We start from the raw sequence: 25246 nt of genomic DNA on the forward strand, positions 1-25246 counted from the left end.
CATAAAGCAATCTTTGTGACGTGAAACAGCTTCACCAGGGAAAGGTTTTAGGGCAAATTCATCAACAGGAGGAGGCAGCCAGGTGTGCTTACATAGAAAATTATGGGGGAAGGAGCCACACCGCATTTGACTCATCACAGGTTCAACATATAATCTAATACCTTCTTCCAGAGTTGGGCAATAGGACCTCTTGCCTGTCAGATGTGTACAGATTGATGGAGGTAGAAAGGGAAAAAAATGGGCTGGCAGGTCACTGGGCTAGTGTGGTCTGGATGAAATTGGCCGCTGGCAGTGGATTTACTATAGAGACTTGGGAGCAGCTGATAAAGGATTTGTAGACACATCAAGATTACTGCTGGTTGTAAAGGTAGGTATGCATGGAACAAACCCGGAGCAGATACTGAAGACCCACTGCCACTTTTAGTAATGTTTCTTTACCCTTGGTGGAAGATGAAGAAACATATTGCTAACACATTTATGTACACAAGTGAGGGCGGGATGTAAGAATGGTTACTGAAACACACCATGTGTCGAGTCAAGCTCGTCCACAGTTGTTTATGAGGAGTAGATTAAATAGGGGTCACAGTAGTAGGGTCACACAGGCATTTGTTTGACATGATGGAGCCTTTCGGAGGTGCTGTGGACCTGATTTTAGTGAAACATTTGCAAAGCGATATGCCCTCTTGAGAAACCCAATAACGTGCCCAAAATCACTCGTGCTCCAAATATTAAAACACAGTATGTAGCTGACTGTCAACTGGCCTTACAGGGATACATCTGAATTGTTTTTGACACACATCACTAAGGTGCATAGTAGTACTGTAAACCTCTACTGTAAACTTGGCCTTCTGAGCAACTTTGAATCCACTTATCAAGCCCTTTTTTCATATCCTATTATCCTTTTGTTTTCATCACTTCACACACTAACGACAATATACTTTTTAAACTGTCATATGCAGTCACACATTGCACAATCATGCACAGATCCTTTTCTCACATTGCTGATGTGTCCTCCTTTTATAAATTCTTACATTGCACTATAACTACTTCCCATAACAGTCCCTCATTGTTCCTTGTGGACAACTTGGTTTTTCTTTTGCCCTTATATGTGACAGTGTTCATCACTTTTCCACCTCTTATTTACCTCACTACTTTTGGCCACACTGTGATTTTTTTTTTATTAAATAATCTCCCTTGTCCTTGTGTGCAAGTGTGTGTGTTTTAGTTTAAGTGCATTTCTCTTATTGTGTGGATGTTGCTGGTATGTCTGTATATGAGTCTCTTACCTTTAAGTGGGACTCTGCCTGTGTGTCTTTACATTGTGTGTGTGTGTGTGTCTATCTGGCTCCCTGTACGCTGTATTTTCTCGGGGTGTGTCCTGCTCACCCTGTCTGTATGGTCCATCTGCAGCCTAATGGAGGTGGCCAGAGCAAAATGCCGGGCTCCTTCCTGCTGCCCCCGCCACCCCCGGTGGCGCGCCCTGTGCCCCTCCCCATGCCCGACTCTAAAACCATCAGCACGCCCACTGACGGTGGACTCAGCTCACCCGCATCTCCGTGTAAGTCACCCCCACTCCCACTCCCCTCCACAAACCTCCCATTAATGCCCCAGTCTCCCCACTGACTTTTCATAGAGGCCAGTCCGAATCAATTTTAGGCCCCCATAGGTTATTTAACTCTTAGCTAGCAGCAAATTTATCCTACATTTATCCCAATGCTAAATTAAATTTAGAAGGCAAGAACAGATGTAGCCATCGTAGAAGTCCCAGTATTTTTGTGTAGAGTAGCTACACTGGGGTTGTCTTCTGTAATCTTGTAGTTCAACTACTACTACAAAAGCACAGGTCTGGGACTTCTGCAATGGCTATAGTTCTTCATAGTTTAGCTGGCCTTCTGCTTCCAGTCAGGTTGACCGTTGGCTTTCAGCAAGGTTGCAGTCTGCTCTGTCAAACACTCAGCAGCCCCGGGAGCTTCACTCCTGTTTCATCCATCACATTATGGACTGTACTGTACTGTACTGTACCAGCAAGAACCAATTTTGTCAAGGCAGAAGCCACGCCTTTGCCAAACCAGAGATCCTCTTTCAAGCTAATCTGTATCTTTTGCTCTCCCTCTTGTTCTGAAGTTCAGTCTCCTTTTCTCCCTTCATGTCTTTGCAAACCTCCTCAGCCTCTTTCCTCCACCCTTTCGCTTTCCTCAAAATCTTCTTTTCTCTCTCTGGTGTTGGGTTTCCTGCTAGCACCACAAGAGGCAGTGTAGTTTCTCTCCCTTCTTTTTGATGTGTTTTGTAGTTTGGGGGGAGCAGAGCAGAGCAGGGCCCTGTGCACGTTGCCTCTGTAGCTGCGAGCCTTTGATCAACGCAGACTATGCATGTCTGTCTGTGACAGCGGCGATATAATCTACCCCCTTCTCTCATTTCTTTTTTGCTTTCTTCTTTTCTTTATTTGATATATTCTCATATCCTCCTTTCTTTGTTTCTTTTTCCTTTATTTCTCTCTTTTTTTCTTTTTAAGGGAACAAAATTAGGGCAGTTGGCGTGGACTCCAAAAAACATCGTGCCCCACTTTACCACCCAATCCCCTTGCCACTTTCACACAAATCTCACAACAATTAAAAATTGAGAACAACAAAAAACATGAAAATCACGGTATAACAAGAACAACCCATCTTTCTAAACATGAATGATAATATCTAATCAAACCTGTCTAATTAGTGCTATACTGGGGGAGCGGGAGAGAGAGGAGTGTCATCAGAGAGTGGTGAAGCTTTGGTTGGTTCCACCCAGAACAGGTGCAGAACGAGAGTCGGGCCATGGGAGAGGCACACCAAGAGGGGGCACTGGACGGAGCAACCGGGGCACCTTCTCCTCCTTTTGTTTTAAGTTTTTCTCCTCTTCCTGTCCTATCAACTTTTCCTCCCCTCCCACCTTCCAGCTCTCTCAGATTAACGTGTCACTCTTATTTATTTATATGAACATCTATATAAATAAATATCGTATTTTCCGTCTCTTTTCTCATTTCGGTGACTGTTATCACTGTATTTTTTTTCCTCCCCCTCTAATTTTGTCTATGATTCTCAAGATATTTTAATTACAGTCATAAAACATGACACACAGAAACACACAAACACATACACGTGCATATGGTACACTCTCACCCACACTCATGCATCAGTTTCCAGCCCTGTCTCTGTCACCCCTACACATCCCCATCCCTTCAACTCACTCAAGTCATGCACAGCAAAGGTCCTACTCAGCTGTCATGTTGGAGTCCGGTGAAAACAACTGCCCTAAATTTGATCCTGTGGCATCACTGAGTGGTGTCACTGTATCAGCAAGATGCTCCTCTTAACTTATTAAAATGTAAACAGAGCATTGTTTACCACTGGTGATGAATATATTTCCCTCCATAGGTCACCCTATTACTAAGTTTACAGTGAATCCTTAGTGGTTTTCTGTGGCTTATTATTGAGGCCAGGGGCTGCTGAGGAGGGTCTGTGACTAACAGCGCAGCCATATCTGGGGGGAAAAAAGCTTCACCATGTTAGCTCTAATCACTACAGACTGTATGCCCCCTTTTTAACCACAGATTAAATGGTTAGGTAAAGGAAAATAACAATGAAGCAGCCCACAACGTAAACAAATCACCCGTGGGGCTACTAGGGAATCAGTGTCCCTGACCCTTACTGTCTCTTTCAAGTAAATAATTTGACAGTTATACGTAGGCATAGCCTTACAGGTTTATAGTTTATTAAAATATACCGAATATAATAATCAATAATGATCAGAGCATCAAACTCTACTATGAGCTGAGTGTGTATATGTGTGTGTAAAAGCATGTACACACTTGTATCTCTCTGTTTATAGCATACTCCACGCCAGGCTCCACAGCTCCCAACCGGTTTGTCGGCATCGGAACACGGGACAACTTTCTGAATATCCCCCAGCAGACTCAGGTACCCCGCCAATCTCCCTCATTTAATTAACACGCACATATCCACCTCTCCCTCCTCCTCCTCCTCTGTTTTATGTCTTTTTCTTCCTTTTCCGTCATCACCCACTGCAAGCGTAACTCTGCACAGTGCTGTACGTAGATGCCATGCTCCAGTACACCATCAATGCAAGCGTCTTTGGCTTTAAATGAACAAGCATGTCATCCAGAGCGAAGGCCGTGATACAGAGGCAATACTCCAACAATAGCGCTGCATTGGCAACATGCTACAATCAGTGATCCAGAACATGACACCAGTGATGAATATTTTGTGTAGCCATCCATAAAGATTCATCAGTTTGCTAAATTAGGACTTTAATATTTTCATTGAACAATCTTAACTCAGAGTCGACTCATTAGCTTTTTCTGCTCAGTTTTCATGGAGAGTCATCTGTTGATATTTAAACTAAGTAGCTACTGGAAAAAATGATATTTTCTCATTTTAACATGCAGATATAGGCCATCAATTTATGGCAAACTTGCTCCGTTGAGTGGTGTTGAGTGGAGTTTCATTGAAACAGAGTGTTGCCCATGTATCAAGGCCTTTAGTTTCAGTATTGGTTTACAGTGCCTGTACCACAGTAGTTTCCCCACAGTGAATATAAGCAGTGCCAGTTAGTTTCAGCTCCAGCAGTGTTGATTTATCTCTGCTAGGCCCCACAGTGTGTATTAGTGCAGCGTGTGAGGCCAGTAGTGCACTACATTGTGGTTTCAGCTTTGGCTGCGCACTGCCACTGGGCTGCAGTGTGTTGGGCCTCCTCCATCACCAACACAACTTTTCTCATTAGGGGCTAACCGCACCTGCCTGCAGCCAACTCGGCTCTCCTGTCCTCTACACACATGGAAACAATCTGCATTCCTCCTCGGCACAGCTCTGCTCAACTGCTCCCCCTCCTCCTCCCCCAGTGTATCGGCAGCCCTCCCTCTCTTTCTCTCCCTCTCTCCTCCTGCTGCTCCCTTTAGTATTTTCAAGCTCCCCACCTGCACCACTCTCCTACAGATGCAGCCCTGGCACCGAGGGGACATCCAAACACCATCCAAATACGCGTTAGCACATATGCACACGTGCACATACACTTCAACTCCGTGCCAAAACTCTTGCCCCTCATTTTCCCTCCTAAAAAAACAACAGCTTACATCTGTTCCGAACGCTTATTATCTCCTGCTATTGCTTATCAAACATTATTGAAAAATGTCCACTTTGAGCATTTCTGTCGGGTTTACGGCAACCACAGCGAAAACCTGGGCATCGGCACTAAATCCTCCCAGTTAGCCGAGCCTAGTAGGTCAGCAACAGCCTCAGCCAGAGCGAGTAACAGAGGTCTCTGCCTGTCCTGCTGTTCTCTGGCATATGGTGAGGTTCAGACGATGGCCCTGCCAGCCCGCCGTGCTGCCTGCTAGCCAACTAGCCAAGACAGAGGGAGAGAGTCTTCCCACTGCTGTCAGAGCAAGAAGCAGAGAAAAGCTGGTCTAAGGAGCTCTCTGGTGGCGAGACCTCAGCTATGCAGGAAGAGAGCAAGGGAGATAGGGAGGCATGTATGAAAAAAGTAAGAGGGACTGAGAGAAAGGGAGGGGAAAAAAGAGAGAGGGAGTTAGTTGAAGCTCGCTGCACTCCACAGTCACGTCCCGGCTGTCTGGTTGCCCGCAGCAACCAGACATGATGTCATAGGCAGTTGAACTTGGACTTGAAGGGGGGGGCTAGAGGGAGAGGAGGGGGGTCACTTTCCACTGCCAAGGATTACACTGGGAGAGCCAGAGTAAGAGAGAGAGAGGAAAAGAGGACGCGTTTAAGGGAAGTTGGAGCCAGGAGGAGGAGTTATCTGCAGAGAGAGGCAGAGGTGGTGGATGATAGACGGAGGTTCAGAGGGGGAGAAACTTTCTCTGAGTTTGCTCGAGTGGGGGACAACAGAGAATTTGCTGTTAAAGGTGTGGCGGGTCGCTGCTCTCCCCGAGCCGAGGCCTGTGGAATGTCAGAAGCAGCCAGAGGAGCTCGGCCGGTGCCAAATCCTCCGCTCTGCCCTCTTATCAAACCGAGAAACTGGATCCCTGGAGTAGCTGCCCTCAGTAGCTTTACAGTGTAGCCTGAGACCACGCTGGTCTGCAGAGCAGAGGCATACTAGAAGGATCAGCTTACATGTAAAACTGGTAGCACATGACAGAAGAGCTCTGGCCCTGTGTTTGCTCACTGGAAACCCATGCAGACCGACACAGAAATTGCTGCCCTATTTCATTTGTAACTCTGTAATAACACAACTGTTTTAATGAGTGCCAAAGCTTGAGTCAGCCCTCTTAAAAGCAGCAAGTGGTGAAGTTGAGGTGGTAACTTTTTTGACGCTGCATGGGACAGCTGAGCTCAGCAAAGTACTGTGAGTGAGGAAGAAATGGAGTAGTAGGGGGCCCTCTAGTGGATGAAGAGCTATTCACACTTGGTGGCCTGAAATCGCTCCAGACAAATCAGTGTCTGCTTTTTCCACCTGACTGTGACCAATTCAACCACAGAGTAGGTTTATATATTTCTATTCATTTGTCTGAAGAGGTGAAATTACACAGAATTTCACTAGAAAGGAAAAAAAATCAGTAGAATGTCTGAAAAAATAATCATTTCCATAGGTTTTTTCTGTTAATCACCAAGCAGCCCTTCAGCTTTATTTTGTGATGAAGGTTGGGAACCAGTGATGCAATATTGACCCACTGAGGTTTTGTGAATGTTCACATCATTTCCTCAACTTAAACCTTTGATTTATACCATGGTGAAAAGTTGCATATATGTATGTGTAAGATGCAGCTCTTTGTTCATACGTCGTACCTCTTCATACTCTGTCAAGTCTCGTCGCTTCTAGTTTCTTTAACATACCAGTTTCTTGTGAAGAGTGTGTCCGTTGGTAGGTATTTTCTGTGTACTCTTCATTGCATGCTGCAAACTGACTGCTGAAATAAATTAAGACTGAATATAAATTTCATTCCGGTTATGTGGCTTAAAGACTAAAAAGACACATTTTCTTCCCTTTTCTTCACAGTCCTGGTTCCTCTGACAAGGCCTCTCTGAATCAACAGCTAAAATTGTGTCATGAAAATTGGAAATTTGAAAAGCAAACACATCACCGCTGACAAAGAACAAACTGCTGACACTAAAAGGTCTTTCTCTCTCGCCAACACTATTCAAAGTACTACTACAGAAGAACCCAAAAAACCCGCACCGCCCCTAGAGGACTCCCAATTCAACGATTTGAACAGGAACATTCGTCCCCTTTTATGCAGGAGGCTTCAATGAGATTGAGTGGACAGACTCAGAATGCAAAGAGGAGGAAGAAGATGAGGAACTGTCTCACACACACCACGAAATGTCAGAAAGGAAACACAATATGGCAACCTGACAAATGACCAATTAAACATTTATTATTTCTTTTTTTAATGATTTTTTAAAATTTTTTTATTTTGTTGTCTCCACAATGAAACTCCATGCATTGGCTGGGAGATCCAAAAACGAACAAGTAGTGGTAGATGGTGATGTCGGATGTGCAAGCTGAAGAGATTGCCACCCAAATTGCACGCCTCCATATCTGTGTATTTCTCTGCGCATCTCTCCTCCAGGTACATGATCCCACCCGACACCCACCACCCCAAACACCCCACCTGGAGCTCGGTGCTGCTCAGGGTCGAGACCACAACCACAGCCGCATGCCTGCGTGTCACCGCACTCTGCTGCTCGATTCGCTCAGCCCTGAGCCTCTTTCATTTCCCATTGGCCAATCATGGTGACGCCATCCGATGGTGTGACACATATGCACTAAGTGGCTGGTCTTTGTTTACCTGTCAAAGTATCAGGGTGTCCTGCTGTGGGAGAAGTGATAGCCATGAGGCGAGTGCAAGAAAGCGAACACACAACAGACAGTCATAACACTAACTCTACATGTGCTCTTTCGTCCCCTCACCTATGCACTATTAATTTTTAATAAGGGATGAACAGTATTGCACATCGATGGTCAGACGAGCGATCAGAGAAGTGAGTCGAGGTCGGCTGCCGCCGCAGGGATGGGGCTGTGCTAACATCTGAGTCTGGGCCCTGACACATGCAGCACTCTTACGCACACTCATGCACACTTGCAGACAGTAAATGCAGACCACCTTCTTCAGAACAGCCTGTCACACAACCACTCATAATATCATCTCGTTATCATTCTCAGATTTGGAATTTTACAGGAATGCACACACAGCATCGGCATCAGCCTCATATTATTGGCTTTAATTTTGTTTGTAGGTGTTTTCTTGCATTTTTTTCTTTATTTGCCAGATTTGGTTTTGGTTTTGTCTCACCTGGATTATTTTAACCTACTCTTGCATGTCATAACATTTTCCTTTAGTTTGCAGTAACGTGCTATCATGCTCAGATTTCAGTGAAACGGTAACAGTAGTTTCTCAAATCTCTCACATATGGACAGCACAGTAACAACAGCTTATCACATGCGTCCCTTGCATTGCTTCACCCACCCCTAATCCCTTAGTCTGGTCACAGGAAAACCCAGAGGAGTACACACACACACACACACACGCACGCACATATATATAAAATGCACACTAGCACCACCAACAACCTGACACAAGAATAAAGGGAAGCCTTTAGATTTGGTTCTCCAAACTGCCTTTGTTAATGGTTTTTCATTCATTTAAGATTTGTCTTTTTAATTTGAGATATTTTTCTATGTAAATGTTCACATTGAAATCGCTGTTGGTATTATTTTCATCATGACACAATCCAACAAAAGCCGACCTCACAAAATAACTGGACTGCCTAGCTGTTGGTTCTGTTTTGCAGGGATAGTAAACAGGGCTGAGACCCTGTTCTCAGCCTCTCTAGTAACATTAGCTCTATGTACTAAAACCATATATCAAGACTATAACAATATATGGAAGTGCCTCTGTATTCCCTTCATGCAATTAGTAATAAACTTGACTTCAGGTTCTCTTCCCACATATAAGCTAAAGCTACAGGGAATGGTAGCGTTGGTGCATGTGGAAACCATTGGCTTAGGACAGATCTTTAGAGGACTGCAAGCTTTTTTTTTTTGTAAAGACAGAGAGAGAGATCTTATACATATATATTTATGATATATGCTCCTTTTTAACTTTTACTACATGAGCTTGTTGGCAGTCTAGTTATTTTCTGAACTCTCACCTCCCCCCCACAACCCGTTTCAGTAACATCACCTTACTGTTACCAGTACGAATCAAACGACACATGCCATCGCCATCTGCAGCGCAGCATTATAATACCTAGATGAACATGTCAAAAATCGACAGTAGGTTTGAAGAAAAAAAGTGTTTGTTTTTTGATGGAAAGTATTATTATTGAAAAATGTGTGTCGATTGAGCCACGTGCAATGCATTGGGTAGATCATTGTGTTTGTCTGTTAGAGATTTTTAAGAAAGCTAAGAGAAAAGAGAAAAAAAAATGTATTTGTTTCAAGTCCATAAGCTCCGGGACTCTAAACTAGAGGGCCATGAAAAATCCTAGTCTTTGTAAGTTGGGGGTATTTGTTTTTATTTCCTTTGTCTCTTTTTTTAATGTTTTATGTGTAATCATTTGTTTATAAAAATGTGGGAGGGCTGAAGGAAAAAAATCTACACAATTACAGAAAAAAAATTTATCATCAGAAAACTGGTGCTTTAACACTATAAAGTACATTCAGAACTATTATAAATGAATGAACAAAAATAACTGACCATTTAGGAAACAGCATTATTCCTCTCTCTATTTGTATTCTTCTTGTATTGAGTAGGGGGAGAGGTTCCTATTCCTTAAGGTTGTGACACAAAAGGCATTTTGGTTCAACCTTTAGAAAAAAATACAACAAACCTTTACTGTCAAGCCTAAGAAACTCTTCAGATAATTTACCCGCACACTGCCTGAAACCCACCAGCAAAAACAAAACAACTCTCCCGATTCAATTAATTTCTATCAAATGCATTGGCATAAACACTTGACAAGCTCCTCCCTGTACTGTGGGAGATGCTTCACATCCAGAAACCTTTTTATTCCCATTATCATCTCGATATGTTTCTGAATCGTAGAGCTGGATAGAGCTCACCAGGCTGTGTTGAGACACCTGAAGTTGAAGTGGACTGCACATTCACTTAAGACCTTCTGTACAGATAACAGAAGCAACAAAGGGGCAGAAGTAGCTGATAATCAGGCGTAAATATGAGGTCTGAGCCATTTATGAAACAGGCAGCAAAGTGAGCCTCTCCCCTGTTCCACCCCCTCCTCTGTAAATGACTCTTATAGTGCTTGTGCTGTAGTGTATAGTTTCCCAGCAGTTAAAGGTTGTCCCTTGAAAGTGCCTTTTGTTCACAGACTCCATTTTGTAATCCAGATCGCCCTTTTTTTCGAAACGGCTTCGAGGTAGCAGGTTGCCCCTGAGTGCTGTAAGGAGGCATAAAAGGTCGTCGCCCATTTGGCGCTCAGGGACGACTTTTTCCTCCAGCTTCGAAATGAATCCCCACCATTGTCCCTCCCCTTTATCCTCTCTTCCTTTTCCAAGCTGTATATATATGTATATATACGTACATATATATATAGTACAAAAGGAAACTGGTGTGAATTAGTTCTTTACTTTTTATTGATAAATGACAAAAAAATTTTTGAAAAGGCAAAAAAACTTGTTCTCGTTCAGCTCTTGCTTTTTTCTTCCCCTCTGTCTCCACTGTCTGTTTTCTCTTAGACACTGGAGTAGTCTGTAACTGTGTGTCCGTCACTCTCCGTCTATCTCTCTCTATCTCTCTCTCTCTCTATCTCTCTCTCTCTCCCACCCTCTCCGCTGTTTGGGAGGGTGAAAAAAAAATATTGCCGAAAAACTTTTGTCTGAGCAGAATGCAGTTAGCTCACATGTTATTCTTGTCTGTATGCTTCACATTGTATTACCATACCCATCTTCTTCAGCTTCTCCATTCAGCAGCTAATGTAAGTGAACAAATTACGCTGACGGGCTTTTGGGGGTGTCCTTGGGTGGGTTAGGAAGGGACGGCAGGGGTTCAGGGGTTCGGGTTGAAGAGGTTCACGGAGAAGATGAATGGGGTCGAGAGGGCTTGATGAACTTGCTTTGGGAAGTTTTGCAAAGGGGCTGCTTGGATTAGGATAAGAGTTTGCTCTTTTGTTTTAGCTATTTATATTTTGGCTTTGTTTTATTCTCCCCCCTTCTCTTTTGTTTCCTTTTAATTTGGATTTCTTTTAATATTTGCTATCAGGGTATGCTGTCGTTTAGGCTCTCTTTGAGGGCGCCTTGGACTGTAAAGTGAAAGCTACAAGCACCTTATCACCGGACTTGTCCTGCATGAGGCTGAAGGAGGGGAGTTTGCATTTCCAGGATGAATCCCACATTCATTCAAACCAACCTTTGAAAGTGAAGTATTGTTTCTCACGGTGGGTTTCTCACAGGAAACCCTCAGCAGTATTAGCCATTTACAACACACCAACCAGATAGATAACAGACCAGCGTGAACCTGATCTCTCAGATGTTTTTTTAGAAGATTCAGGGAAGTCCCTCCATTTTTTTTCTCCTCAGAACACCTCATGCTGGATTGCTCCGTGTCTTTGTTCTGTTGTTTATTTTGTTCTTTATCTTCTTAAGTGTGTATGGTTATTGGTGAATTAGGCAGCACCCTAGGCCCCCTGACTCCCAGCTCTTCTACGCCTCTGTCTGTGCCCTCAGTGCAGCACCACTTCTTTGTGAGAACACCCCCAGAGCTCTAGGTGAAATGCATGTGTTAATTACAGTTTCTTTTCCATAAGAAGAAAAACACAGTTTGAGAAGAGCAGCACCTGATTGAATAAAAAGGATGTTCTTGACTGTACCACCTTGCTGTGTCATGTCTTTCTTTCTGTAGGCTGATGGAGCTGCACATAGTATCACAAACAAATACTTAAATCTTCACATACTAGCAGCAGCATCACTATAAATGTTTAAAACCCCTGAGTGTAGAATTTCTATAGCTTCTTTTAAATAACTGAAAAGGTAACTGAATCGTAATCCTGAGGATGTCTCTGTTGATAATACCACAAGTAGCAAAAAGTTGCAGTCAGGAATTCTTAGTAGCTCCATCACTAAAATATCTAGAAAACTGAAAATATTGGAGGACAAATTCTCCTCACTGTGGCAATTCACTTTTGACAGCCACAAAGAGCAGGTCAAAGTTTGCACTTAACTAATGAAAAATAAACTTTCTCTCGCACCACCATGAGGTTCACATTTCTGGTTGTGAGTTGCTAAAATTTTGGACAGATTCATGAATTTATAATCCTCTGATGTTTCAGCATGGTGCAATTTTTAATTTGTACATACTTTTATGACGGCATAACTCCACAAATTAGTTCAACTGCACTACAGTGTTGGACGTCAGTCTGCTAACACTCTAAATACCTGCCAGATATCAGTATGTTAGTATTTCACTCACAGCTCTGCCTCGGTACAGACCTACAGCCGTTGTTTCATCCTTTAGTATTGTCAAAATTTCCTTGAATCAGAAAAGCAAAACAGTTGTGAGTGTTCAAAGCAGGTTTAATCCATAAAGACACTGGTGACTGGCATAAAATTGGTCCAAATAAACATTTAAACAATTTAAAACTCTAAAGGAAGGCAATAGTACATTCGATTTAAATACTCTGAACTTAGAGGACATGCTGCGTATAAAGGGGTATTAGTTTGTTAGGTATAAATCATTAAGTTAGTTGGTGTGAGAAGAGAGGATGCAGAGAATAGGGTTAGATGGCAGCAGATGATTCGCTGTGGCGACCCCTGAAGGGAAAAGCCAAAAGGAAAATAAGTTTGTTAGGTATATATATTGCACAGAATCGCACAAAACTGGGGGAGTAACAAGAGATATATTAAAACAGAATGTTTAAAACTGAAGCTGGCTGTAGGTCCCTACTGTAGATGAAGCTCTCATTTCTCTTAATTGAGTCAATAGCATATCTTTGCCTAGGAAATGTGTCCCAGTGAAAAGTAAGGAACATTTTTTTTTGTGTCTGTCAGCAACGTCACACAAGCAATAAATAATAATAAACAGCAATATTCAAAGTTAGTATTGTCTATTTTAGACTCTAAAGGTAATCTAAAGGCAACATCAATATGAAACCTCCTTGGCTTGGGTTTCTGAACCATGTGCAAGAAAGTATTATAAATCCTGGTCTTATTTTTAAGTCACTAAAGTGCTTCAGAGCAGTTGGTCTCTCCAGCTCCATCCTCCTGAGTGCCTTCTTCATCGTGGACTCCAGCTTCTATAATCTGGTTTTCCTGTTTTTAATGAGAAAATTAACATCCTGGAGTCATTCTGACAGGCAAAAGTGTATATGTATATATATATATATATATATATATATATATAGGGGTATTTCTTTTTTACGTGACAAGTAAAGTTAAAAGAACATCTAGTTAAAGGTAGTCGACTTGTGGGTCATTGCATACCGATAGCACAGGCTCAGTTTCCTGCACTGGAAGGCTTTTCTCTTCACCATCACACATGTGATCTTCGTGTGGAGACTGGGGTCCATTTTGCTCTGTAGGCGGGGATGGAGCTGATGCTTCCTGGATGTGGAGAGGTTTCACAGTAACATCTTTTGAGGGTCTCACAACAACATACCTTCAAAGTGAGGAAGAGACACTCACCTCTGGAGCGTCCGGTGGAGCCCCCGTCTCCTGGGCTGGAGGACTTTGGGGAAAATTCCATGGCACTGCTGCATGTAGAGGACGTGGTGGGGATCTGGCAGCAGGATGCCGGTTTCCAGAGGATAAAGGTGGAGGTGGGGGTGGAGGAGAGGGATGAACTGTGGCCTAAATGTATGAAGACTGACATTAGTGGAGGCGAAGTTCTGACATCAGATTTTCTCATCCCTCATCACAAAAAATTAAAGAAAAAAAAACAAAAAACTAAAGAACTACCTCTGAAGTGGAAACTAAGTCACAAATCAAGGGCCAGAGTCTAAGACTTGACCGTGTTCAAAAGTCTAAAAAGCTTCTTTAAAGATCTTCCAAAAAATCACCAGGAGAAGTCAGCGTTTAGAGGCAACAGGATTTATTGTCGACAAAAATTAGGAGAAGTTCCTAGCAGTGATTAACACTCCAAGAAAAACCAGAGCTACTGAGCTGTGCATCGTCGTTTTTGCTGTGAGAGTTGGTCATTTTCCCACGTCAATAGGGCGTATGACTGGAGTGCCAGTTCTGACACCATTATACTCTTCTAAATCCATTGGTCAGATCTCGTTATCACATTTCACCACTAGGTCACACTTTTCAGAACACATGCACATCAGGTCATCATTACGTCATGTTTCACAGAGAACATGCCCAGACATGTTCAGACTTTTACGTCAGCTCCCCTGCACATTTTACCCTTATTATTTTGTGACAGATTTCATGCATGTTACACCATTATGTATTGTTGTTTCTAATATATTTTAAAAGTTATAATACCTTAAGTTTACACCATTAGGTTTTGAGTTATCCATATAGAATCTTCTGAAAAGCATGTGATTTGTCTTTACACCAAAAATGCATGTTTTACTTTATGATCTTCCAGCTGCGTGTGTCTTCCATGAACACACACACACACACACACACACACAATACCATCAAAACATCAGTGATTACTAGAACACATGTCTAATTCTATATCATCTTTTACTTTAGCACATCATACCCATGGCACTTATCCGGGTTGTTTTCTCCTGACTAGATCCTTGCTTGTGTTGTATCTACTCTCAGATGTACGTCGCTTTGGACAAAAGCGTCTGCTAAATGAAACAACAAAAAGTTTGAAGTATCTCAGAAAAATATGAACTTGCTTTTGAGAAAACAAAGCCTAAGTTTATATTATTGCTTTATATGATTTTAATCTGAAAATGTGCATCCAATGGATTGATTTTGATGTGAGTTGGTTAGAAATAAAGTATGAAGGAAAAACTGCAAATCCCGTCACTTTAGAGACAGTCCCTAACTTCAGTTTGTCATTTTTAACGTCATCTGTGCACCATGCTAACAGTGGATTTTGAGGTAAATACATCTCTGGTGCAGCCTCAGTACAGCTTCATTCTGTAACACAGCAAATGTGATCAAGATTGATGATCAAGATTGATGATCACGCTGAAAACTGCTGAGGTTAATGATGCAGGATGTCTGCATGTCACTACAGCTTATTTCCTACAGTGAGATAAATAAAGCAGTTAGCAAAGCTTTATCTTACCATGTCAGTCCTTTCGGCCTCTTAAAACGCCACAGATGGAAAATAACAACAGGAGGGGAGAGCAACTTTCTAGAACAGCTATTAATAACAGATCTAATGTGCACATGTGTCGAGAGGAGGAAGTGTCTGCTGTGTGTGTGTGTGTGTGTGTGTGTGTGTGTGTGTGTGTGTGTGTGTGTGTGTGTGTGTGTGTGTGTGTGTGTGTGTGTGTGTGTGTGTGTGAGACTCCTTACATCCGGCCACAATCCTTCAGAATCAAAGTATGAGAAGCTCTTCGGACCTAATGTGAATATTTTGCTTGCCTGCATACTGTCATGCATACATATGTACTGGTACTAAGTATGGTACTGCTCTCTCAAAAATGCCCAGTGATCCAAAATGCTGCAGCCAGATTCCTGACAGCATAGAGATCATCTTTCTCCCATTTTAGCTTCTCCGTATCGGCTTCCTGCAAAATCCAGAATAGAAATTAGAATCATTCCCCTCACGTAGGAAACCCTTAATGACCAGGCTCCATCAGATCTTATAGACCGTATTGTACATATTATTGCGAGTTTAGTTGTTATTCCTGGAGTTCCCAAAAGTAAAATGGGAGGTAAATCCTTCACCTATAAGGGTTTTCTCCTGTGGAGGCTGCTCCAAGTTTGTCTAATTTAAGATTAGCCTTAAAACTTTACTTTTTAAAAACAAGCTTAGAATTATGGCTCGATTGCTCCTTTGTTATGCTGCTATAGGCCTAGACTTCCCTAGATTTCCCATGATGCCATAAGCACCTCTCCTCTGCTATCCTCTCCTTCTATTGCCATGTATTTACATCCCACCATGGCATGTCAGTAACTTTGTGTCTTTTGTCTCCCGTAGATTGTGTTTTGTCCTCTCTGCAAGTATCTGTGGCTCCAGAACAGCAGGTTTCTGATCTGGCCTCACCAACCTCCCCAGTGTTTGTATTTTATGTGTTGTTGGTTTTCTCCCATTATCTTTTCCCTCACCCTAACCTGTCGAGAAATGTTCACCCTCCTAGAATCCGGTTCTGCTGGTTTCTCTCTGTAAAAGAGTCATCAAAAAGCTTGCTAAAAGGAAATTATTTGGATTTAATGGGTTTCTTTCAATAATCTAATATTTTAAGATCTTCACCTTAGTATATGAATGTCCTTGAGATGACTTATGTTGTGTATTGGTGCTAGTTATTAAAGTTATTAGAATCAGTACAGCTGAGCCACTGCCCATTCATACTGGCCTGCACAGGGCTGGTGGAGAGCATCCTCACCACTAGCATCACTGTCTGGTATGGAAACACCACCCAGACAGAGAGAAAGGCTCTCCAGAGGGTTGTTAAGACAGCAGAGAGGATCATCGGGGCTGTCCTTCCTTCCAAGAACCAACTACACACTGAACAATGCAAGAAAAAAGCCAACAACATAATCAAAGACAAACATCACCCAGCTCACTCTCTTCTCAGACACAAACACTCTGTTGGCAGCCTGAGGGAAAAGAGAGCTACAGCCTACTGACACACAGGACACGTTTCCACAAGAGCTTCTTCCCTGTCACAGTCAGACTGATGGCAGATACAAAATAGGTCACTGGACTCAGACAAAAAGAAACTATTCTAACAGATCCATGTGTTCCAAATGGGACCCATGTGCAATAAAACTCATAACTTATTTGTACATAGATGTTACTTCTGTACCTAGACCCCCCTGCCCCTTCCCATCTCCCCAGTTCTTTTAGCTCTGCACAAAAAAATACCTCTGTACTGCATGTGAGTGTACATATGGCAATAAAGTTCTTGACTTTAAAATTTATCATTAACAAAGGTGCTTTGATTTGCACACACTATCCAACAACAGGGCCCCAACACAGTGGGAAGGTTCACATTCTCCAGAAACACTGCCCATCGCAGATCAGAAAATAATATTCACTGACACATTGCTACACCCGAATCTGGAAGTAGCTGCTAAATCCTGTAAATACTGACTATTGTTTTTTTTATCTGCTTACCAGCATGGCTCTGTTGTTGTATGAACAGAGCCGATAAGCGAATACGCAGACAGACAAAGGAAAGCATGAAAACTGACCATTAATGTCCTCTGGTCATAGCTTGAATGTTTTGAATAATGCATCGGTACACAACATATCCTTTAACATTCTAATATTTGTGTGACAGCAGATGTAAACTAAGCATCAGGCTTAAAAATGAACTGAGTTCAAAACTGCGAAACTGAACTTGGTACATCCCAATCGAAAACAAAAGTAATCCTCTAGGTCTTTAACTAATCAGATGCTGGGAGTGCATGAAGTTTCTTGTGTTCACTCTTGCAGTCAGCAGCACAGACATTTTAGAGTTAGCAGAAGTAGCTCTAAACTTAACTAAGCAACAGTTGCTTTTTCTGAATGGCTAACCTTGCAAGCAGCAGGCACTGAGGAGCATTACTCAAAGACTGAGTTACACAACTATTAGTAGTTGTAAAGCTGAGAGCCTATCTAGGTATGGGATGGCTGGATCAAAGGTTAACGTAAAAGTCTTCATATTTTAACCGCCTTGTAACAGCAAATCGGTATATAACAACCACAAAAAACCAACTTCGACGACCTTTTAAATTCTGCGCTTTTACTCTGAAAATCTCCACTGAAGGCGGAACTCCAGTATTTTGCAAACTTCCGGATAACGATATTTCCGCATTTAATTTCATGTAAACACAACATTCAAAGGGTCGCACACAGAAAGCAGTCGGTGGACACAGCTGAATGTATGTCCGCGGTGGTTGCTTCAGCCTCCGTGAAGCTCAGCAGCAGCCGGCTGTTCAGCCCCAGTGAGCGGCGTCGTTTCTCCGTCGGGCTCCGCAAACAGTCGGCTAGCAGCGAGCTAAAGTTAACGCCGAGCCCCGGTCCGTCGGTCGCCGCAGCTCCGTTCACCGAGAGTCCGTCGACCCCGCAGAGAGAAGAGGACTCTCTCATGGTGGTCCCACTTCAATGGGGAACTGCCTGTTTTCACAAGGAGCGGATGACCTGTCGCTGCTGAACGAGTCCGAGGGGGGCAGTCTGCCCGGAGAGCCCCCGCCGCCCTACCAGGTGAGCAGCCCGGGGTGTCCGGTTAAATACAGTCCGAGGATTGTGGAGTAGTGATGGAGGTTGTTGATGCTGCCAGCCTGTAACGAGAGTTTAAACTTTAATTTGGAAGATGTTTGGGCAACAGGGCTGCAACTAACGGTCATATTCTTTGTTGATTAGCCTCTCCATATATTTTTTTAGATTAATCTAGTAGTTGTTTGTCTTAAAAATGTCAAAAGTGGTGTAAATGTCCATCAGTGTTTCCCAGTTTACAACACGAAATCCGTAGACACCGTTTTTGTTTTGTTTTTTTTACAACCCAAAGACGTTCAGGTTGGTGTCATAAGGGAGTAAAGAAACCAGACATATTTAGAGAATTTGGCTTTTCCCCCTAAAAAAATGATTCAACTCAAATAATCCATTAGCAAAGTAGTTGACAATTAATTTAATAGCTAAAAACTTGTAGTTATTTTCTTTCCGAAGTCTCATATCTATAGTACAGTTTTTGGACAACTTTTAAGCTTTTGATTAATAAAGAAAATAACATTGGTGCACTTGATTGTTTTGTAAAGGGTAGCTGTGTGCATTCGGACTTTTTTAATCTATGTATTATGCAGCATTTAAGACCAGGATGAGAGCATTTATAATGTGAAAGTTGTCTTTATTTTTTAATGTTACGATTAGAATTTCTTTTCATGGCACTTATCCAGGTTGTTTTTCCCTGACTAGATTCTTGCTTGCATTGTATCTACTGTCAAATGTAAGTCGCTTTGGATAAAAGTATCTGCTAAATGAAATTGTTGAATTGTACAAGTACAAATGCTATTATATTATCCATAACTGCTTTGAAAAATGGCCATTCTTCTAGTGTTGAAAAAAGCACAGTACATGAAGTTTGACAAACATCAGTATACAATTAAATTCAATATGCATTATTGACATGAATATCAGGTTAACATTGCCAAACACAAAGGATATTTTCATGTTAACCTGGAAGCAATAAGAATATGTGAGGATTAAGGAACATTTAAAAACAAAACATGCAAAATGATGACAAAATATTAAATCTTCAGCATTGTTGTAAGGTCACCAATCAGATTTTTTTGTTTGGACCATGCTAACTCCTGTTTACCAACGTTCAGACTTCGTTTCACTGTGTCCTTTCCATTGGAGCGAAAGCGCGACACAACAGTGAAACATGGTGTGAATATTCAAATCGAGGCTTTTTCCTTCTCTGAACACCTGCACCAAGTTGATTCCACCGTGGGAGATGTTTCCTCTGTTTCACTTTAGAAGCATGCTACATCCACTGGTTTGTGTCTGGTTGTGTTCCTACTACAGCAGGGTAATGAGGCCAAACAAACCTCAAAGATTTGCAAGATCTAGGTGACGACAAAGGAGTGCTCACTGCTATAGACTTTCCTACACAGATATCTAGCCTTGACCGCATTGAATGTTTATGAGGGCACTGGAAGACTGAGAAAACAAAGTATTACTAACAACACAAGAAGCTATGGGGAGCATTGTCAGATCATGCTGAGATTAAAAAGTGTGTTATCAGTTATTGCATAAACTTGTAGAGTACATGCTATCATTAAAGCAAAAGGAGGTCACACCAAGGATTATGTCATTTTATGGGTCCTATTAAAAAGTAATCACACCCCATGGAAGTTTTGTCCTGTAATTGCCTTTCAAAATTAAATCACAGTCTGTTCAGTAATTTTTTAAAAGGATTTCCAAGAAAAATGCTCCTTAATGGCAAAGTGACAACAGATTTCCACAAAGTAATGTTAAATAATTAAATATATGAAATGTAGAATAAGTGATTATATAAGTACTTATCCTTTTAAAGTGACTTTCCTAATTCAACACAAGCACAGGCAATTGGTGCAAGAAGTCATAAAGTTTGTGACATGGAGATCATCTGAGTGCAATAAATGTGATTGCATTATAAAGACAGCTGTATCTGGAAGGTCCAGTTACTGGCGAATCAGTACTTCTGGCTGTAATTACATTGTGAAGACAAAAGGACACTCCAAGCAATTCTGTGACAAGGTTATTTAAAAGTACAAGTCGGGGGGATCGATAAAAGAAACTTCCCAGGTGACTGCGTATCCCTATGAGTACAGTTAAATGCATCATCAAGAACTGGAAGGAAAATGGCACATCTGTAAAGCAAGATGTCATTAAAAACTAAGAAACTGTGCAAGAAAAACTAGTGAGAGAGGCCACCAAGATGCCTATGATTCATCTGAAGGAGTTAGACTTCAGCGGCTGACATGAGAGAGACTGTTCATACAGCTGTTACCTGTTCTTTACCAGTCAAATCTTTATGGTGGAGTGGCAAAGAGGAGGTCACTGTTGGAGAAAAAAGCTCGTAAAAATATCATCTAGAGTTCACCAGAAGGCATGTAGGAGACTTCAATGTCAAGTGGAACAAGGTTCTTTTATCTGTTGAGACTAAAATTGAGCTTTCTGGCCATCAGAGTAGATGTTATGTTTGGCGTCTGTACATCATCACAAACAAACCATCTCCACCGTGAAACACTGTGGTGAATACTAGCTTGCAACTCCTTCAGAGGAGTCATAGGTGTCTTGGTGGCCTCTCTCAGTAGTCTCCTTGCATGGTCACTCAGTTTTTGAGGACAGTCTGCTGTAGGCACATTTAAAAGTGTCATATTCCCTCAATTTCTTACTGATGGATTTACCTGTGCTCCAGGGGCTATTCGGTGACTTAGAAATATTTTTGTATCCATCCTGTGATTCATGCTGTTCAATAACCTTTTCATGTACCTTTTAAAAAGCTTAAATTTTCAATTTTAACTGTTTCTCATGTATTATCATTTGTATCTGAAATAGTGGTCTCAGACGTTTGGACTCATTCTGGACTTGTTCTGTTCCTCTTTTTTTTTTCCAGGTGCGCACCCAGTCAGTGCCAGTGTACCATCCGACCCCAGGTGAGAGTCGCCTGGTCAGCCAGCTGACTGAGGAGGAGCAGGTTCGCATCGCCCAGCGCATCGGGCTCATCCAGCACCTCCCCAGAGGCATCTTCAACCCGGGCTCCGACCCCTCTGAGAAGAAAGTGAAAGAGTGAGTTTTAGATGATGCCCAGTGACAAAACACAGAAGTTACAGATTGTTTTGATCTTTCCTCAGTAAAAAGATATTGATAGTAGTTCATTCAGCATGCCTTCAATGGTTCCAGTCAGCCAAAGGCTAGAAAACACAAGGACTCAAGTTTGCAGAGTCTGGATGTTACTGAGAATCTGTTTCTCTCTCCTCCAGGTGTGTGATCTGCATGATGGATTTTGAATATGGCGATCCCATTCGGTTCTTGCCCTGCCTTCACATCTACCATTTGGATTGCATTGACCCCTGGCTGATGCGCTCCTTCACCTGCCCCTCCTGCATGGAGCCAGTAGATGCAGCCCTGCTGGCCACGTATGAAACCAACTGAGCAGACCCCAGTGGCTGCTTTTGCCTAAAAGTAACAGCACCTTTTTTATCCAAAACGGTCCTGGCTGTTCAAACAGGTAGCCAAGGTGATATAATATTATGCAGATATTTGCAGGGTGTTTGAGGATTCAGACAGATGTTAACAACTGTGCCCTATAATACATTGTGTCAGTCAGATATGCATCTATTTAGGCTTTGGAAAGTCTTTGCCTTTTGAAGAAAGACAATGTGCCAAATCAAGCTAAATGAAAAAAAAAAAAGCTGTACAAGTAGCAAAACATTACTGCAAAGTAATTTCACTTTCACACGGCTGACAGTCATGATTTTTATGGTAGTCAATGTGATTAGCTTCCCTTTTCAAGACATAATGTGCAATATGTTACATAAATGAAAGAAATGTAGGAAGCTTGTCGTGGTCAAAGTGGCATCATTGTTTATGAGAACTAAGTTACTGTGTTCGGCAAATGATCCCATGATCTTGATTGTCTCAGAAACACAGGCCTTCAATGAATTGCAATCATCAAAATGCAGAAAAATAGCATTCATTCTCCAGAACAAAGATATGCTGTGAGGTCTAATGACCTTCACACCTGCAGCACCATGAGATACAGTGTTGTTTCAGCTTTTGAACATATGTTGAAGATTGCTTCTATTTTAGTTTACTAGGGTTTGCGTCTGTACTCTAGTCTTTCCTTTGAAGGTGCTTTCATAAATGTGAATCTGTTTTTTGCTTTTCCACAATATGGACCCTGTCCTTTGCTTTGCCTTGGGTTTGTGCTCTCTGTTATGTTTTTAAAATGAGTCCTTACTGTGGTTTACTGTTAGTAACATTTACAAAGACACAGTATGCTGTGCAATCCCCCCTTGAAGCACCTTGGGATGACCCTCATCTGAAATTCTGTAGCGCGTAGATTTCGTACATGATGTGTGTGTGTGTGTGTTTTGAGAGGATTGTAGGTAGAGATTGACATGTCAAGGTATCATTTTTAATGAAGCCTGTCAGTTGTACACCTTGTCGTAATTACCTCTCTTTTTGTAGTTTGAAGCTGTTGGATTTAGTTTTGTGTTGAAGGCCTTCTTCCAGCAAGTGATGTATTTCCAAAGCTCCTGCATCTAGTAACACAGAATGCTTTTATCTTTTGGTGTTAGATGTGTATTCTCTGATACTGGCTGTATAATGTATAGCACGAACAAATGACAAAACAGAAGCTACAGCAGTAGTAGGAATGTATCCTGAATGTAAAGCGTGATTTCAGCTGTTAAAGATCCGGACAGTGTACGTGACGATAAGACGACATTTCTGATTTACTGTGCACTTCCTGTGCCTTTTAAGGTTGATGTAAACCAATTCCTGTGAAGTACAATCATTTCTGACCTAACTTTTGTTTTCCTTTAGTTGTCCTCTAGGAGGAGACAGATACCAGCATTGTACTGATTTGTGTCACTTTGAAACAGGCCGAGGATGAAGCCAGAAATTTACTCTGGCTGCTGTAAACAATCAACAACAATCATTTTTTCTTTTAATTTATAATGTGTGCTACCAGTGCACAGATATGAGGAAACTCATGAAACCACAATAAAAGTGGATACCAAACCTTATACACATTTGATGTTTTGTTTATCTGTTGTGGTAACTGTGGTGAAATGCTTTAAGCTCACAAGAGCATCACGTGGTGACTTCAGGTGATGGTAGAATTTTGTTCCTGTGTGTTACCTCATGTATTCACATATTCTAAGAACTTGTGAAACAGATGCTGACAGACTTAGATTTTCCATTTTCAGTATAAAAAGGATTCAAAGTCTTTGAGTTTATCTTCTACTATCACATTTATTTTACAATTTTTTCTGTGTTCAAGTTTTGAGTGAGTTACGATTGACTGATTTATTGGCCATGAAATTAGTGACGATCAATAGTGATGTTGAGATATGCTATAAACTCCATCCATCCTTTATCTATACACCACTTAATCCTCTGTAGGGTCACGGAGCAGGGGTGGAGACTATCCCAGCTGATGTGAGGCGAAGGCAGGGGACACCCTGGACAAGTTGCTAGTCATTAAAACCAGGGCTACACATAAAGACAAACAACCAAGCACACATAAGACAAAAGAAGTTTTATTGTCGTTGTACAACTGTTGTCAGCGTTACAACGAAATTACGGAGGTACTCCCGGGCTCAAATATAAAAAGAAAGCTAAAATAGAATAAATAAAAGTAAGTATATAAATAAATTTAAACAACAAAACATAACCCTAACCCTAAAAACACTGACATTAACCTCAGCTTGTCTTTGGTAGGACACCAGAGTACCTTAAGTAAAACCACACTGCACAGGGAGAACATGCAAACTCCATGCAGAAAGAGCCCAGGCATCAGGGATCTGCTAGCTGTGAGGCGACAGTGCTAACCACTGATCCACTGTGCAGCCCTGCTTTCAACATACTTTTCAATTTATAGGAAATTATAATAATTTATCAGAAAAAAATCATTATTATACGATAAGATCCAACATACTTCAGTTTCTCCTAAGGAAGTTTTTCTTGGACTAGTGCTGCTGCATTTAACATAAAGGGTACATAGACGTGTGGCAGTAAAACATACTAGTGTACCAATTTTAACACAACATATTGCACAACTGACTATTGCACAAATTAGAACATATTGCATGACTTAGGACATTGCACAACATAGAGACAACATATAGCACATTTGTCCATCCTAACAAGGTTCCTTTAGGAGCTATGGCCCCCGTGACGCAAATTATACTATCGAAGAAGGCACAAATGAGTTTTTAAAATGATGGACTTGGCACTCGGTACTCTACATTGTTTGGCAGCGCGTGGAAGCAGCTCGTACTCAGAGTGAAGGATGTGAAGAGTCTGCCAGTATTTGCTGAACTCCTCTTGGCACAGACTGTGCATATAAAGATTGAAGGGACTGTTCTTCTTTCACCCTGTGACTTCCCGTGCATTCTGAACAAGATGGACAAGCTTAGATTTTAAATTTATTGAAAGATTACAATACCTTGCTTGAATCCTGTACCTGATTAGGTGCTCCAAAAGCCTTCTCAGAAACCCTGGATAGCCTGGAGCATAGTCTGTCAACACTGGTTCCACAGGTAAACATTATCAATGCTATATATAGGAGCACACCTGCTGAATGGAGGTTTTCGGGTCACCTACTTCCCTAGGGTCAAACACCATGTCTTTAGTTTTCTTCACATTCAAAACGAGGTCTGTCATGTTACTGCAATGTGCAAAATTCTCAATCTCAATGTTTTAGGATGACGTGTCATTGTATCTGCATTCTAGATATTTGCCTTGTTGCCTTTGTTTTAGCAGATGCTAGTCTGATGAGGGAAAGAAATAACTATCCGTGTTGTAGGTGGTTTACCAGCAAATGTGTTCATTAATTGCAAACAGGGACTCGCTCCCAGCATCCAAACTTTTGTGTGTCCAAGGGCCAAATGAACAGCAGGCACATCGTCTGGTGCCAGAACATTAGTGGAAATGTCCACCAGC

General features: G+C 41.8%; 3 protein-coding genes across 16 annotated transcripts in view; 2 read left to right on the plus strand and 1 right to left on the minus strand.

The window, feature by feature from the left end:
- nfixa (nuclear factor I/Xa) overlaps nucleotides 1-11836 on the plus strand; it is a 113493-nt gene extending 101657 nt beyond the window's left edge. For 9 of the 14 annotated variants that reach the window (XM_055010037.1, XM_055010035.1, XM_055010028.1 and 6 more), the window contains 3 exons: nucleotides 1411-1558; nucleotides 3865-3953; nucleotides 7006-11836. In XM_055010037.1, the coding sequence (XP_054866012.1) occupies nucleotides 1411-1558; nucleotides 3865-3953; nucleotides 7006-7020 (252 nt within the window). In that variant the 3' untranslated portion in view covers nucleotides 7021-11836. The remainder of the gene's footprint in view (nucleotides 1-1410; nucleotides 1559-3864; nucleotides 3954-7005) is intronic. The other 5 variants (XM_055010036.1, XM_055010040.1, XM_055010041.1 and 2 more) reach the window with 2 other exon arrangements.
- A 683-nt stretch (nucleotides 11837-12519) lies between these two features.
- Nucleotides 12520-15380, minus strand: LOC111584781 (arp2/3 complex-activating protein rickA-like). The gene is made up of 4 exons (XM_023294033.3): nucleotides 15221-15380; nucleotides 13648-13812; nucleotides 13447-13566; nucleotides 12520-13275 (listed from the first exon to the last, which is right to left on the minus strand). The coding sequence occupies exons 1-4, from the start codon at nucleotides 15221-15223 to the stop codon at nucleotides 13186-13188; spliced, it is 378 nt and encodes a 125-aa protein (XP_023149801.1). The 5' UTR covers nucleotides 15224-15380; the 3' UTR covers nucleotides 12520-13185.
- A 2490-nt stretch (nucleotides 15381-17870) lies between these two features.
- rnf11a (ring finger protein 11a) lies at nucleotides 17871-23325 on the plus strand. The gene is made up of 3 exons (XM_023294024.3): nucleotides 17871-18292; nucleotides 21189-21361; nucleotides 21556-23325. The coding sequence occupies exons 1-3, from the start codon at nucleotides 18194-18196 to the stop codon at nucleotides 21725-21727; spliced, it is 444 nt and encodes a 147-aa protein (XP_023149792.2). The 5' UTR covers nucleotides 17871-18193; the 3' UTR covers nucleotides 21728-23325.
- The last annotated feature ends 1921 nt before the right edge of the window (nucleotides 23326-25246 follow it).

The sequence above is a fragment of the Amphiprion ocellaris genome, chromosome 4 (assembly GCF_022539595.1).
Source record: "Amphiprion ocellaris isolate individual 3 ecotype Okinawa chromosome 4, ASM2253959v1, whole genome shotgun sequence".
NCBI classification, from domain to species: domain Eukaryota; kingdom Metazoa; phylum Chordata; class Actinopteri; family Pomacentridae; genus Amphiprion; species Amphiprion ocellaris.

Coding starts and splice junctions, on each gene's coding strand:
- LOC111584781 (XM_023294033.3), bottom strand. Junction 13,567..13,647: donor CTCCACCGGACGCTCCAGAG/GTGAGTGTCTCT, acceptor CTCCACATCCAG/GAAGCATCAGCTCCATCCCC. Junction 13,276..13,446: donor AAACTGAGCCTGTGCTATCG/GTATGCAATGAC, acceptor CATTAAAAACAG/GAAAACCAGATTATAGAAGC.
- rnf11a (XM_023294024.3), top strand. CDS start 18,194: ATGGGGAACTGCCTGTTTTCACAAGGAGCGGATGACCTGTCGCTGCTG. Junction 18,293..21,188: donor AGCCCCCGCCGCCCTACCAG/GTGAGCAGCCCG, acceptor TTTTTTTTCCAG/GTGCGCACCCAGTCAGTGCC. Junction 21,362..21,555: donor TCTGAGAAGAAAGTGAAAGA/GTGAGTTTTAGA, acceptor TCTCTCCTCCAG/GTGTGTGATCTGCATGATGG.